The sequence below is a fragment of the Chelmon rostratus genome, chromosome 2, assembly GCF_017976325.1.
Source record: "Chelmon rostratus isolate fCheRos1 chromosome 2, fCheRos1.pri, whole genome shotgun sequence".
NCBI classification, from domain to species: domain Eukaryota; kingdom Metazoa; phylum Chordata; class Actinopteri; order Chaetodontiformes; family Chaetodontidae; genus Chelmon; species Chelmon rostratus.
Genome location: NC_055659.1, coordinates 19817496 through 19833277, shown reverse-complemented (window position 1 = coordinate 19833277; position 15782 = coordinate 19817496). Strand labels below are relative to the sequence as shown.

The following is a 15782-nucleotide window of genomic DNA, read 5'->3' as shown; positions in this document are numbered from 1 at the left end:
GTAAATTCAAAATGTTTTTGTGTTTTTCCACCACAATTATTTCCCAACTTTCTTTATTTAATTGACAAAATAAAAAATACAAGGCACGGTTACATTCATAAAAAACATGTTCAGCAATTTATATCTGAAATCTGTACCAATTTATTTGTTGATAGTAAAAACTGTTTTAGTTAGGTGGGGTTGTATTTGGATGCTGGACCGACATCATGTCTACTACGCAAACTGGGTAGCTGCATCAAATGTGTTTTCTTGACTCTTACGATATAGTGCTCCTGCATTACTGATTACAAAACCTTATAATTTTTTATGTTAATCTTTTTTATTGGATTAGTAGTATGGTACAGTACTACAGTACGTACTTCCCTTGACATGTAGGATAAAACATGCCAAAGGAAGAGAAATGACCAGTTAGGTAGCTGAAAGCAAAAAGCACAGCAGATGTAAGTGTTTTACAGTTGGTAGTGAGCTTCTGAGGCACCGCTGAGGTAATAAAGGCCTTTATCACTTTAGACTTTTGACAAGTCAAATTAGGAAAATCACAGGTGTAAATAAAAAGTGAAACGAATCATGGCTAAAATCCATTTACTGTCATGTCAAAAAGTCTCAGCTGGGAAAAAAAAAAACATTATCAAACATTTCTTCTGTCCACATTCAGTTAACAAGTAATATTTACTGTATGACATTCATAAGCTCATTAGAATACAAAGAGACCAAGTATCTCCTCAAACCAATCAAGCAGAATAACCAACTTCAGCTAAACATCAGCATCAGGCTTTAATACATGCTTTCTTAAAAAGGAACATTCCACAAAAAAATACAGTCTGAGCATCAAAATAAAACATTTTGACAAACGCGGCATCAGTGGTCAGCTAGCAGACAGTTAATCATAGCCTACAGGAAGCAGCACACACTGATGGCAGCACTTCAGTGGCGCTTCAGTCCAGTCAGTTAAGCAAAGATGGATATGCGAGTAAAACAGAAAAGACCAAACAGTGAAAATAAAAACATCAATTTGTTTGTTTGTTTTTTTAACTCGAGGACTAATGATCAAAGCTGTAATAACTGATCATTCAAATTCACTCAATCACAACTGAGTCAACTTCATCTACTTGTGCACACGTCGCTGCGTCATGTGGCAGTCAAGGCTTGGATAAGACTCCCCTCCGGGTGGTGCTATTGGACCGTGCACAGTGGGTCAAGTCCAATCTTTTGTGTTTGATCAGGTACAATGACAGAAAACAAAATCAGTTTTTCTTCGTCTCTAATCCTGACAGTTTGAGGCCTCGGCGTGAGCTGTTTTGGTTTTTTTTCTTTTAACCGGTTTTCTGCATTTCACAACATTTTCTCTTTTGCTGTTTCTGCTGCCAGGACAGGAGGCAGCGTGGAGGTGTTCGGTTTAGAGCGCAGCCTCTGGACCAGCCAGTGACTTCAGTTTTCATTTGTCATTTCCTCACTTAGAAAACTTCTGCATCTCTGAAAGAAGACAAATTGAGGTTAAGGAAGGAGGAAAATGAGGAAATCCTTGATAGCTGACTTTGCACGTGCATGTGTTACCTTTGTCAAGATCAATGACTTTAGGCTGAGTGTTCATGTGCACCTTCTCTTTCAGCAGGTTGTTCTTGTAGTCTAAAGCCACATGGGGAGAAAGTCAAAATACACACACGGTTGAGAGTAAAGCCCTTATGTGTTTACACTGCACCCCTGCATCTAACTCACCAAATCTTCTCTCGTCCTGACTGCACACAGTCACTTCAGCAACGTCCATCTCAAACTCCTCCGAGCTGCTCTGACTTCTGCTGGACCTATGCCAAGAAGAGAGACACCTGAGTGTGTGTTTAAAGGTAAGATTATGTGTGTGTATGTGTGTGCTTGTGTGTTCTCTCTCACCTCATGGACACCTCTGGATAAAACTCTGAAAACACAAGAAATCCAGATGAGATACAGAAATGCAAATTTCCAGTTCAGATCACCTAAAGGCAGAGAGAGGTATTGCAGGTCAGACCTTTGGTTCTACGTCTGCGAGTGATGAGGATGATGATGAGGATGATGAATGCCAGGAGAAGGAAGGAAGTGAGGACGTAGCCCAGCGGCAGGAGAAAGTGGTGTCTCTGGTCAGGCACAATAACATTGATGACTCGCGGTGATTCAGCCTTAGTGGTGTCTGAGCAGGACAGAAATCACAAGAGTCAGCATTTAGTGCCCCTGTGATCTTCATCGTTTCCCCTCACAAAGCAGATCAATGTGTCAGCTTGAGGTTTACAAATGTCAAAAAAAGAGACCAGAACTTATGCTGAACAGGCATTACACACCTCATGAGTAACACAAAAATAATCCATTTGGTGAATAACAGCTCTCGCTTACTGTTATGTCTTCACTCCCTTTTTGGAGCACTTTCTGTGGCTTTGCAGATTCTTTAACTTGATAGTGTGAAACAACGTCAAGCAAAACTCTGTCCGAAGTCTTCCTGTGAGCAGTGCGTTTGTCTCTTTCTCATCCAGCATTGTACACATTAAAATCTCTCCCATTCAACTGTCTCAACGTCTCATCGGCACAAACTTGACTGACAGTAAAAACTTTTCTTCTGGTGCAATCTGAGATCTGAGTGAAATGTCTTATTGGATAGGATGTGATAAAAGTTGGTTTGAATGTGCGTGTCCACCTCAGGATGAACTGTAATAACTGTGGTTATCCATCAACTTTTCATCAAGCGCCATTTGTAATTTGTCAGATATTTCAGTATGTGACCAAATGGCTGCAAAACTGAGGACATTTCCATCAGCCTCAGCTGAACTCTGTGTTTAGTGTTATTAGGCAAACGTTAGCAAGCAAACGCCCTGAGCTGAGATAGAAACAGTGTCAACGTTACGTTACCTTGACCAGGTTACTAATGTATGAAATGCTTATTTCTTTAGTAAACAAGGAAATCATTTAAAGAGGGAAAATATCCTCTCGCTCCATATTCAAAAAAAGCAAAGGACAAGTATTTTGTAATCAGCCCACACTCACTTTGTGTCTTTTATAACCTCATTTTGGTTATTTGTTTTGAACACTGAACACACTAGAGAAGTGGACTTTTAACCTTCTGCTAAAATTAATCTTGTCTTTGTTCCCGGGGCGTTCACTGGACTTCTCTCCAAGTCCGGCGAAAATCATTTTCGGTCTGTGCATGTGCTGCATGTGTGTGTGTATTTCTTTTTTGCACATGTGTGTGAGTGTTTGTGATGCCACGTAGCCTACAGGAAACACCTTACAAGTTGTTTTACGTTACTTTTTCTCTTTTTTTTTAACATGTGATGACATATTCTGGCTGTTAAAAAAAAAAGCTAAACGCATTTCCAGGGCAGTAAGGAATAATTTGCTGCTCAGCATTAGGTGATATGTGCAGTTGTGCAGAGTGTTGAGAAGCAGAGGAGCAGGGGAACGCCTGGTTTCAGTTTGCCTCATTAAAAAAAGTGCAAGGCAAGAAGCAGCTGTGGACCTCAGACTCAACATATTTGAGCCAAAATGAGATCCAGACAGAAAGTCGTGCTGTGATTTACTTTTCCTGGCAGTCAAACACAGAGAAGTGAGGAGAGGAAGAGGAGTGAAGGAAGGACGGAGCGGGGTGGAACAGAGGAGGAGAGCCAAGGGAGAGGAAGGGGACGGTTTCTCTAGGGGCCAGCCTCGCAAACCGATGCTTGAGAAGACCTCGCCTGGCGGTCCCAAACACAACCTCCCAGCACATACACAGCTGCAGCGTACATGAAAACAACATGTTCATTAACATTATAAATCCTCTGATCCTGTTATTTAGTTTCAAGCCATTTTCTCCTGAGTCATGCCCAGATGGGAACATGTGTGTTTGTGTTCAGACTGGCTGCCCCGTCCTCCCCCTTCCCGAACTGCACTGAGAAATAACTCTGATGGCAGGGAAGGAGGGGTGACCTACATCTCAGCTACCCCTTTTCCATCAACAAACTCCTCACCCCTGTCCTCCCCTCTCTCTTTGTATATCTCCCTCTATGTTAAAAACCTCTGTCTCCACCTTTCTGTCTCTCTGTTGCTCGCTGCAGCACAGATGAAGACAACATCCTGTTCTTGTCCGCAAGCTTTACCGAAGACAGCTCACTGTCTTTATAAGGAAAGGCAAGAAGAGAGCGGGATGATCCAAACAAACCTGAGCATGTGGGATCCTCAGAGCAGGAAAAAACAGAAAGACGGCGGGACAGAGGGAAGGGGAAGGTGGGGTGAAGAATGTCTGCAGAATGTCAAGATGGAGCCAAAGTCAACTGGGCAGCGGGCAGTCAGAGAGGGCAAAACAAGAGCCGATAAGAAGACTAAATGCTGCAGTGGGCTTCCGATGCCTGAGCGCCCCATAAATCAGTTATGCATCTTGTTTCTAACCAGTGAAATTCCCATGGTGCAATCCTACTGTATTATTACAGCTCCGGGAGTGAAGGATTAATTGTGTGGGCAGAGCTGGACTTCAGTCCAAAGACTGTATCCGAGAGATTCCACTGAAATGAGAGTGGACTTGGCACGCTCTTTCTCTCTCTCTCTCTCTCTCACACACACACACACACAGATGGACTCAACCACAGGCATTTCTCATTTCTAAACCTCTCTCAATGATTTTCCCACATTGATGCATCTGCCATTGTCGGCTTTGCTTCAGTTACCTACTGGAAACACATGCAGCAGAAACTGTCTCATTCTGCAAGAATTTGAGGTAGGCAGCTGGCATGCCAGCGCACCAGCCCTCTAATCTGTCTGCTTCTGCTTGCCTCTTCTTCTATTTTCTTTTCCCCTGTCTAATATGCACTTAGAGAAAGGATTTTTTTATGCAGGTCAAAGCACTGAGAAATGACAACCAAGCAACTGAGAGAAGAGAAACTTCGAAAAGAAAGTGGATGGATGACGTGCTAAAGACAAAAACACAACATATACAACCACAAACACACAGAAAGTGTGTCCGGTGGTGCCATAATGATGAAGCAGTGCAGAGCGGCGAGTTGAGGAGAAGGTGAAAGGCGATGAGTGGTTTGGAGGAGGTTGTGAGAAAGTGTGTGTGGTTTCAGGGGTCTGGCGTCAGACGAGCTGACGGTGCAAGAAAAAAATCTCTCATGAAACAAACAGAAAACTTCAGAAAGAAGCCCCCCGCCCCTCGCTCCTCTCGCCCCTTCTTCTTCCTCTGCTGCTACTTTGCTCTTTGGAGAGTCTGAGGCACAGACCAAACACAGAATGAGACGGAGTGAGGGAAAGAACAGATGTGTGTGTGTGTGTGTTTTTCTCCTAATTGCACACATGATAGTTCAAATCCACTAAGCTATAAAACATCCTCTCTGCTAAGGCTCTCACACTCACCTATAACTACTGTAGAGCGAGTTAGATCTGTATTTGTATATTTTTGTGTGTGTGTGTGTGTGTGTGTGTTACCCTTGTCTGCACTTGGCAGGGCTTTGGCTGGCAGGGTGGTCTGAATCACTGGTGGTTCCACTGTGACCTGAAACACTCTTCTCTCATGCAGACCGCAGTAATGATGGTGGAGGTGGCAGGAATACATCCCCTGGTCTGTGGGCTGCGAAGCACACGCGTTCATTACACTCTGTGTGCCTTCAACAAGTCAAATCCAAATGTGCAACAACAACAACAATAAATGGGATTGAATGTGCACACTAACACCAGACAATAAATAAATCCAAGTTATTAAAGGTTTGCGGCACTGTTCTGTCACACAGTTCTTTTGGAGGTGGTCTGCCTAAATTAAAATGAAATAAATATAAGTTAAAGTGACGCTAGCAGCTCTGTGAGCCTGTACTGCACTCTGTGCTGTGCCAATGCTAACCTTAGCATGGGAACATGCTAACAGTGGCAATGCTAACGTGCTGCTGTTTCATGTTCTGTTTGCTAAGTTCACCATCTTGGTTTAGCCTGTTAGCATGCTTGCATTCACTAATTACAGCTAGCATGGCTAAAAATCTCTAAGTTACAACAGATATAAGTTTCATCTACGGTCTAACATGTTACATGTTAATGTAACTTTTCATGAACTAACAGCCTGAAATTTCCTACAGGCAATGGAGTAAACAAGCCTGTGTTGTTAACTTTACAAACACATTTGCTTATTTTTAATCATTGACTTAAAGATATACTATGCACAGACTTGGACAGCGGGTGTGTACCCCCCCAGCCAATAACATACAGGTGAGGCTGAGACTTAATAAATGTACTGCATTGTATTTCTTTAAATCACTGTTTCACTGTTGCTATATAATTTATCAAAACATGTTACTACATGTTTGTAGGATTGATACTCATTTCTGTAAAATACTTTAACCTTCTGATATCTCAGAAAAAATGAGAAAGAAATGTCTGTCTTGCCAGGAGGATAGATTTTGTGTCATGTAATGTCAGCTAATTAATTGTGCTTTTACATGTATCTAAATAAAACAACAGCAAAGTTGGCCTGACTGTCCAGGTGAGCGCTGGCTGTAGCTGACTGGAAAACTGGCCCTGTTCCACGGTGTGGTCGTAAAGCCCCAGAGACTCCTGAGCCTCTTTAACCTAAATGATCTGATTTATGAGCCCTATCAAACAACACCAGGACCCTTGAGATTCCTAAAAAAGGACTGTTTTAACTTTCTCTGCTTGCTATTAGTACAAATGGCACAGAGGGACTGGTGGGAAGTCCTTTTGGACAGGTTTTGTATTGTTTCTTATGGCAGTGTTGTTGAGATGTGATCAGCGTAACTAACTGTGGCTGCCAACCTCATTTTCCCAAAAGAATAATACAGTTTTACTTGTCGAGAGTTACATTACTGATGAAACTGCCATGTGTTCTGGAAACACTGTATGCGTGCACACACACAGCCGTAAACCCTATCCAAAGTGCATGGGGGCACACAGTGAGAGTGACCCCAGTGGGAAGTGTACCTCTTGCCATTCCAATTTATTTTTACTATCAGGCTCCTGTGGTGTTTTCTGCTGAGCTACTCTTCTTTCACACACCTGCAGATCAGATATGGCAAGAGAAAAGTCTCCCTCTGAGAAGGCGTGGTTGCTGATGTTCATCTTCCTCTGCAGGAACAGTGGCCCATAGCTACGCTGCTCCCCAGAGGCGTACAGGTCCACCAGCCGGTCAGCGCGGTCGTGGTGGACCCCTGGGGACTGGCGATCCCAGTGGACCACCTGGAAGCCACCAAGGTAGGGAAGGGAGTTACATTTTTCATTCAATATCATGCAATCCCTCTAAATTAAAAGTAAATCTAGACTGAGACTGATTGTCTGAAGGAGACTGACAAGCAAGCTTGTACACTGCACTCACCTGCTGGTCCTCCTCCTCGTCGCTCCAGTCTGTCCACACGTTACGTCGGTTGATGCACGGCAGCACCACGGTACTGCCGAGCAGCACCACGTACACCGCCTTTTGTCCATCCCAGAAGCGCTGCTCCTTGCGGCCTTTATGGTAAACGTGCAAAAGAGACAAAGCCAATCAGCTTCACAGTTGCTATGAGTTGAACATGCCGACGGTTGAGTGTGATACATACGTGACTTAGTGACGTTGAGCTGTACCCTGACTGTCTCGTACAGGTTGCAGTAGAGATGGTGGAGGTTACAGGAGTACAGGCCCCTGTCATTCATTGTCACATCTGTGATCACATGCAGAAACACAAAGTTGGCAAACATGATGATAATGTTGGGTAAAACTGTTTGCTATTCATGTAAAAGACTGTACCAGCATTGTAAACTACGCTTTGTTGTAATTTATTAGTCATAAATCATGCATACTTCAAATTAATGCCAGATTCAAAGAGGACCATTGTGTAGGCTGTCTAACTGGGATTAGCATGAGGTGGAATTTCTTTGGGGAAGCCTTTAGCTGACATATTTTCCAACTGTGTTACCGTGGTAATCATGCAACTTATACTATCTTATAAATAATTAAGTGAAGTTTATTTTATGGTCAGTGATGGATAACCTGCCTCAAGCATAATTTCCCACATTTTCACTCACGGGTAGGAACTGAAGCTGATGGCTGGCTGGAGGGTTAAAACAGGATTCTAAACCTAATTGTATGGTTTGAAAATGGCTGACAAATAAAAGAAATTTAGCACTTTAAAGGAGATCACTTATATCACTTAATAAAAGTAGAGCTGAAATGAATGACATACAGCAATGTATGAGTGACCAATTCACCAACAGCTACAGACATGACAGTCATAGAGTGTGACCTTTGATGACCAGAGAGAAGTTTCCGTCCCTGAAGGCTGTTGGGTTGAGGCCGGCCCGGCCCAGGTTGTAGGAGTTGTAGATCCTCTGGTCCCCTGCAGAGAACATGTCCAGCACCCTCTCCATGGCGTAGTCTGGATGGGCCCGGTACAGATCCCAGTGGACCACCCTCTGTCTGTCCCTCACCCTGTCCCTGGTCCACACCATGCGGCCGCTCACACACTGCAGCACCACCCTCGACCCGGCGGGACCGCTCACGTTGTACCCCGCCACCACCACGCTGCTGCTGCTGTCCGACTGACCTGACACTGAAGGACAAAGAGAGTGCAAAGCTTCACAAACTTTCTGCGTTGACTAAGTCCCAGATTAGAAATTCATAGAGATGCATCGCCGTACACACACACAAAGAGAAACATACCTGCAGTGAAGAGGCAGGCCACGGGAACTGAAATACAAACAATCAGGACAGTGAACAGGATAATCACTCTAACAGACCCCCTGCCACTGCATGTTGTGTGTTGTGTTTGGAAGTATTAGTGCTGTTGGAAGGTAAACTCTGTAAATCCAGATTAAACTACAACTGGATTTTCTTCATAAAATTATTCAAGGTTAATATAGTAGCAAAGGAGACCAGCCAGAGCAAAGTTACTGCAGCTGCTTTTTTTAAAGACTAAATATGCCTGGTTGAAAATAACAGTGGAAAGCCGACTCTTTGACCAGTATTCATCATATGCAGCTAAGATGTTTTTCACTGTCTTGATACTGACTCAGTAAAACTCATCTGACAGGAATGTGTGTGTGTGTGTGTGTGTGTGTGTGTGTGTGTGTGTGTGTGTGTGTGTGAAGCAGGGGGTGGAGAGGAGGAAAAGCATGGAATCTGACTTTAATATGAATCTGAAAATACTCTAGTGTCTCTACATGTCGGCAAATGCTGATATAGCTGAACACTTTAAATAGTCATTTCAAAGTCTGAAAATAGGAAGCTCAGTCAATTCAAAGAAAAAGAGAAAATTACGGGGGGGGGGGGGGGGGACTGACATGAAAATAATATACATTTAAATCTAATTATTTAGAGCAGTGGAGCAGATTTTGGCTTTGGTAAGATGCCATTGCACTGATGGTAAATTATGTCACGCACCTAAGATATGTGTAAAACAATGCTGCAGCAACCAAACTCCAGCTTACTTACTGTGGATCAAGAGGAGAGCCTGCAGAATGATGTCTTCCCTCCTCATCCTCATGATGACAACGTTAATGACACGGAGACTGGTCTAGGCTGCACACCGACGCTGAGAGACGCGGAGAGGAAGAAGGTAAGTGATGTTTATCCATCCGCGACAGCAGCAGCAGGACTTTATTTGGTCAGATTTCAGAGTTTGAAAACAAGCAGCGCCACGTTCGGACTTCAGTACGGAACCAAAACTGAACTGATCCCACCCGGGAAATGAAACCCGACACCACCGGCCTCTCCTCTGAATACTCCTGTTTGTAACAGTGCAACATCTCAAGAGAGAGATCTGCGAGTGGAAGCTGTGAATGTTTCCGGTGATGGAGAGCACGTTTCTTACTCTCTTTCTGTTGTTTTGCTGTCTTTCCCTTACTTATGACAGAGGAACTATACCCATCAAAATGCTTTTTAGACAGAGCGCCAAACAACAACAATAATACTAATACTAATATTAATACTACTACTACTACTACTACTACTACTAATAATAATAATAATAAAAATACTACTACTACTACTACTACTACTACTAATAATAATAATAATAATAATAATAATAGTGATATCTTATGTAGGTGTAGGTAAATTGCAGGTCATACATCAGTCATTTTAAAAGTCCTTTACAAAGATCTAAACTTTAAAAGGATGTGAAACTACACATTAAAAGTTTGAACAAAGGAAATGAGTAACATTAAAGGCAACAATATAATATAACAGACACGAGACTTTCTTGAATACTTTTGCTTTGAATACTTTGAATACTGATAGTATTCCTGAATTTTTAAAAGTAAGCCTAACTCAAGTTTCGAGTGCAACACAAGGCTACAGCTTGGTACTTAAACATCATCATCTCTCAGGTTTACTTTCATAAATCAGTCCTCAACATATGTAACCTCTCCATATACATTTATTGCAACCTTTGGCCCATTTGTCCAGCAACTGTTACTGCCCGTACCTCTGCTAAATCAGCTCAAAGACGACACACAGTGGCTGATTCTATAATATGACATGCAGAATCACTGTACAGTCATCAAGGCTGTGTTGTGTGTGCATTTCTGCCTTGTTTATTGTTATTGAAGGTCTGTTTCCGCATCGTGTGTTTTTACCAAGAAGGTTGACTGAGGTATCAGCAGGATTGGCTACTGAATGGGTCAATATGGGCGATTCTTCCGTGTGGGGCTGATTGAAGACACAGTAATCCTTTATGTGTATAAATGTTTACGTGATTGCTCCCTTACCTTAAAAGGTAGTTCCCATACCGGGAGTCGAACCCGGGCCGCCTGGGTGAAAACCAGGAATCCTAACCGCTAGACCATATGGGACTGCTGCGCAACATATCTGACGGCTTACCGATGGAAATGTACTCTTTTTCCCGAAATATTGCAATTTGTACGTTTTATTTGTCCCGTCTGTGATGACATTGTTGCCTACCCATGCCAGTTAAAATAAATTACATCATACTTTTTGAGGATACTCCCTCCAGCTGTGAGGAAAATGTGATTTATTGAAAATATCTAACGTTAGGCTTTATTACAATAACACCATATCAATATTACATGATCGACTGTGTACTTTCAAAGTGAGTGTATGTTCTGTAACAGTGAAATGCCTGTTTTGATTTTCAGTCGGGATTGTTCTTATCAGATTTGCAGAATTTGGATCTGTTCTTGATCAAAAGTAAAAGACACTATAGGTAATTCATATTAAACCCCAGCTACTGTTTCTGTGCAGATGTTTGATTTCCAGCTAAATTGCTAAACACTCTCCGGTATTTTCCGTTAACAACTTTGTAAACAATTTTCATCCCTGAATAGTCTTTGTTCTTTAATTGTATACCTTATCACAATAACTTCTCCTATCATGTGAAATTCTTATTTATGACATTTTTAGAATTTTATTTCAAATCAGTATCAACTTATTTTAAAACATAGAGCGTAGCTTCTCCTTGTTGCTAAAAAAACAAAAAAAAAACAAAACAAAAAAACAAACCTGATATTTAAAATGTAGTGACTAAGTGCTGACACCATGGATGCTCAGGGGCAGCTCTGCACACGCGGAACTTTCGTTTCCGATTTGTTGACAACCGGGGCGTTTAAGTGTTACACCCCAGACGGTTCCCCTGAAACAAGCGAACTCATTCAAGGGTTTGTGGCTGGAGGTAAATGAGTCTAACAAGTGCATTTATTTAGAAAGCTGTTGCGGAATTATTGATAGATCGTCTCGTAAATAATATTATAATGTCCGAACACTGATGTGAGACTTCTATGAACATTTTACGTGCAGTTGTTTATGTGATCGGCCGCGTCTGTTAGCTAGCATGCTTGCTCGGTTTCGCAGCTAACCTTAGCTAGCTAATCACCCGGTGTCACAGCAAACCCGATGCGAAGAATCGTCCTTATTTTTAAAAATTACTTTAACTCAGTCCAAGAGTCTTACATACAACAATCTTTTCTTTTCCAGGTCCTGTGTCAAACGTTAAAAGATGTTTTTGACAAGATCGGAGTATGACAGGTAGGTGCAATACAAACTGCTTTGTCATTTATTGAGCGCTTCTCAGTGGGAAGGAGCAAACTTCAGAGAGCACCGTTATATGAAGTTGTCTGTACAGGCAGTTTTTTATTTTATTTTGACTGCTCAAGGAAGCCTGGAAGTACTTTTGTTTCCAGCCATTGATATAACAGTGCAGCTGTTTGTTGCTGGTAATAAGATAATAGCTAACAACTTCGCAACAAGTTATGTGCTTTCACTTTCGTTTTTTTTTTTTTTTTTTAGAAACCTTTATTCAACCACGAGATTAAAATATCTTGAACCCAGCTTAATGACAAATACATTTATTTGTTGGTACCACAAAGTTTTCCAGCAACATTAAAGTGATAACCATTATTAAGGATTATAATTATTCATATCTATCTTCCAGGGGTGTGAACACATTCTCTCCAGAAGGAAGATTGTTCCAGGTTGAATATGCCATAGAGGCTATAAAGGTTAGTATTACGTGCTGAATCATTTCAGTAGATTAATGCTTTTTCTGTGTGATATTTTATTATGAAAGCAAAACTCATATGTTTTCTTTGGTCTGGTCTTGCTTTCCTAGTTGGGCTCCACAGCCATCGGCATCCAGACATCAGAGGGGGTGTGTCTGGCTGTGGAGAAGAGGATCACCTCTCCGCTGATGGAGCCCAACAGCATTGAAAAAATCGTTGAGATTGACAGTCACATCGGTAAGTGGAAAGACTACCTGAGCATCAGCTATCAGATGTGCAGATTAAATTAACTTCAAATTTGGATGCTGACTGGAGATGAGTGCTTGAGTGTATATTCTGTAAGTTAACTTGAGAATGGCATTTGATGGCCTCTGTAACCACAAAATAGTTAACCAGTCAGATTTGATGAATAATCTCTTGCTCAGTTAAACTTTATTTGTATTGCATGTTTAGTACAGCATGTTGCACTGAGTGAAAGAACGGGTGAAAAACTAAAAGTAACATTTTGGATGGCCAAAACTAAAGGAACACAAGGGGATATTTAAAAGATAAAAGCAACAAAATGCTAATGAGAAGTAACAACTAAAAAGTAGAAATAACTACAATGGAGTGAAAGTATTAGTAATTCTAAAAGGGTAAATATACCAAGTAGCTCTTGTGTATCTTTGTGTTTTAATTTTGAAATTCACTGGCTCTGAGCTTTGCTCCATCTAAAACTTAGCATTCAGTGTGAGTTGTTATGTTTTGGTTTGACTTGAGGGCATCACATTACAGTAGTTGAGCCTATACCTATCAAAGACACAGATTTCTCTTTTAACATTACAAAGAAAAGGACTTTGTCATGTTGTTTAATTATAGGATGCGATAGTTAAACAACATGACAAAGGCATATGTCCTTTCAGACACAATATAACAATACCACATGTCCCATTATGTCCGATGGCTTGCGCTGCACCACAACAGCTTTTCACTACAGTTGTGTGTGCAGCCCAGCACCCAAAGTTTAACTAGGTTGAATGTGACTTCAGAGTTTAATCAGGCGTTATGAGCATAATAATGTTCCCTCAGATAACATGCAACAACATAACAGTTAGACCAAGCTAACTGTTGTTTTGGGCTACAGAATGTGCAGGAACTGCGGTATCTTAATTTTCTTTCTTTCCACCTCAAAGGTTGCGCCATGAGTGGCTTGATAGCTGATGCCAAGACTCTGATTGACAAAGCAAGAGTGGAAACACAGGTATGAATGCTGAGCACACTGCAATATAAGCAATTCACTGGCCTTGAGTGTAACCTGCCGTTAAATTGTGTATATATTCGTCAACAGAACCACTGGTTCACTTACAATGAGACGATGACAGTGGAGAGTGTGACTCAGGCTGTGTCCAACCTGGCGCTGCAGTTTGGGGAGGAGGACGCTGATCCTGGTGCCATGGTCAGTCATTTAGCTCATCTCCATGCTGAAACACTCATGTATTCAAACCTGTTTTTTTTTTCATTGGCATAATGTTTGATGGCATTCAATGAACTAGCATAACCTGTATTCTTCTCTCTCTGCTCCGTTCCTCCGTGCTGTCGTCTATACAGAGTCGACCATTTGGAGTAGCACTTCTGTTTGGAGGAGTTGATGAAAAAGGCCCCCAGCTGTAAGGAGAGATTACTGTTTGTGCACCCTACATATTTTAGATTTTAAACAGAAGCATGTTCACCGTTAATTCTGACTTCGCAGAGACTTAACTGTTATTTGTTTGTGAATGCAGGTACCACATGGACCCATCAGGAACCTTTGTGCAGTGTGATGCCCGGGCCATCGGCTCAGCATCTGAGGGAGCACAGAGCTCTCTGCAAGAGGTCTACCACAAGGTACGACTGTTGCATCTTGTTTTTCAAAGATTTAATTGAACAAACATTTTCAGGGTTTTCCAGCCTGTTTAGGCATGAGTTGTCTAAAGTAGAGGAAAGTCATGCAAATCAACCGGATTGAAGAGTTGTGTCTTTTCTTTTTGACCCTCTCTCCCTGGGTGACTGACAGTCCATGACATTAAAAGACGCCATCAAGTCGTCTCTGACCATTCTGAAGCAGGTGATGGAGGAGAAGCTCAACGCGACCAACATTGAGGTTTGTTCCTCATTCCTCACCCAGTTTCTGAATACTTGATTTTAGTACAACAAGGTGCTCGATGACATTTTAAGGTTGGCTTTGCATCGTTGTAAATGTCCAGAGCAAACCACATCAGTAGTTTTATTTTGACTTTTGTTTGAAAAAAACACTTCAGCACAGTAGTTTTAAGTTTACACAGGACTGCCAGAGTTGAAATCCCCAGGTTCCATGCAACCCTTCTTAATCCGTGTCTCCTCTTTAGCTTGCAACAGTAGAGCCCGGGAAGACCTTCCACATGTATTCCAAAGAGGAGCTGGAGGATGTAATCAAGGACATCTAGAGCAGAAAAGACTTGGAAGTCTTGGTTTGAGTTCTGGGCAGGAGAGAACGTGAAAGTACACCTGGGCCGAATGTCACAACACAACCACAACTTTTCCATCAGCACATTCTCCTTGCTGCATTCAGAATTTTTTGGATCGCTAAAGAGGTTCCTCTTTGTAATGTGCTAATTTTTACTTCTTGTCTCTCGGTATCTGTACTACTCTGTACGGGAGTCTGACCAGCACTTACAACTGAGTGGCAGGAGAACAGTAGGGATTGGGGGGGGGGGTATTTTTTGTTACGAATCAGTACTACAATTAAAGTTGTATTCAGAAAGTGGTCTGACTCTTGCTGTTTTTGTGTATCTCTTGTGTTATCTTACTGTTTAAAGTACGAAAGTTGAAAGCTGGAGGATTGTGTTTGTTTTCACAGTGGAATCTGAAAGTCTGTCCACTGTCAAAAAAAGATAGCATGGTTTAATCAGAAACACACACATATGTTTAGGGGTTTAAGATGCTGACCATGTTGTTACAGAGTAATTGTTGCATGTCATCCCCCATCTCTTTCTTCCCTTGTTTCCTGTCACTAATAAAGGCAAAAATGCCCCCCAATAATATTAAAAAACAAACAATCAAATATGTACATTCACAGTTTTGCTTTTATCATCAAAACACCACTTATTTTGCTCTATGCATCAATGAGTAACTCATTTTTCAACTTCCTAATTTTCCTCATGTTGGCACACATTAATAATCTATTTACCGACAAAAAATTTCCTATCTTCCTCATCACATCTTCCATGTGTTAGAAATAGTCATTTGTAATTTATTAAACAAATTTTATTTTTGCATTTGATTATGACTAACTGACAATATTATATATGATCTTAGAGGCGATCAGTTGTATTTTTATCTTGTCTGATAACTGTTTGCTGCCTTGT

General features: G+C 41.6%; 2 protein-coding genes and 1 non-coding gene across 4 annotated transcripts; 1 reads left to right on the top strand and 2 right to left on the bottom strand.

Moving 5' to 3' along the window:
- Positions 1 to 21: 21 nt before the first annotated feature.
- LOC121616340 (matrix remodeling-associated protein 8-like) lies at positions 22 to 9618 on the bottom strand. Of its 2 annotated transcripts, XM_041951079.1 has the most exons (12): positions 9398 to 9618; positions 8627 to 8653; positions 8211 to 8516; positions 7527 to 7628; positions 7304 to 7437; positions 6988 to 7167; positions 5416 to 5557; positions 2003 to 2161; positions 1888 to 1912; positions 1717 to 1802; positions 1555 to 1626; positions 22 to 1473 (listed from the first exon to the last, which is right to left on the bottom strand). In XM_041951079.1, exons 1-12 carry the CDS (start codon positions 9447 to 9449, stop codon positions 1451 to 1453), a joined length of 1308 nt encoding a protein of 435 aa, XP_041807013.1. In that variant the 5' UTR covers positions 9450 to 9618; the 3' UTR covers positions 22 to 1450. The 2 variants fall into 2 exon arrangements, with proteins under 2 accessions (XP_041807013.1, XP_041807021.1); XM_041951087.1 differs by lacking the exon at positions 8627 to 8653.
- Positions 9619 to 10686: 1068 nt separating this feature from the next.
- On the bottom strand, positions 10687 to 10758 carry trnae-uuc. The gene has a single exon. It is a non-coding gene; the product is annotated as a tRNA-Glu (tRNA).
- A 784-nt stretch (positions 10759 to 11542) lies between these two features.
- Positions 11543 to 15464, top strand: psma5 (proteasome 20S subunit alpha 5). The gene is made up of 10 exons (XM_041954662.1): positions 11543 to 11594; positions 11897 to 11947; positions 12354 to 12420; positions 12531 to 12657; positions 13593 to 13660; positions 13748 to 13855; positions 14008 to 14066; positions 14181 to 14283; positions 14453 to 14539; positions 14784 to 15464. Exons 2-10 carry the CDS (start codon positions 11919 to 11921, stop codon positions 14859 to 14861), a joined length of 726 nt encoding a protein of 241 aa, XP_041810596.1. The 5' UTR covers positions 11543 to 11594; positions 11897 to 11918; the 3' UTR covers positions 14862 to 15464.
- The last annotated feature ends 318 nt before the right edge of the window (positions 15465 to 15782 follow it).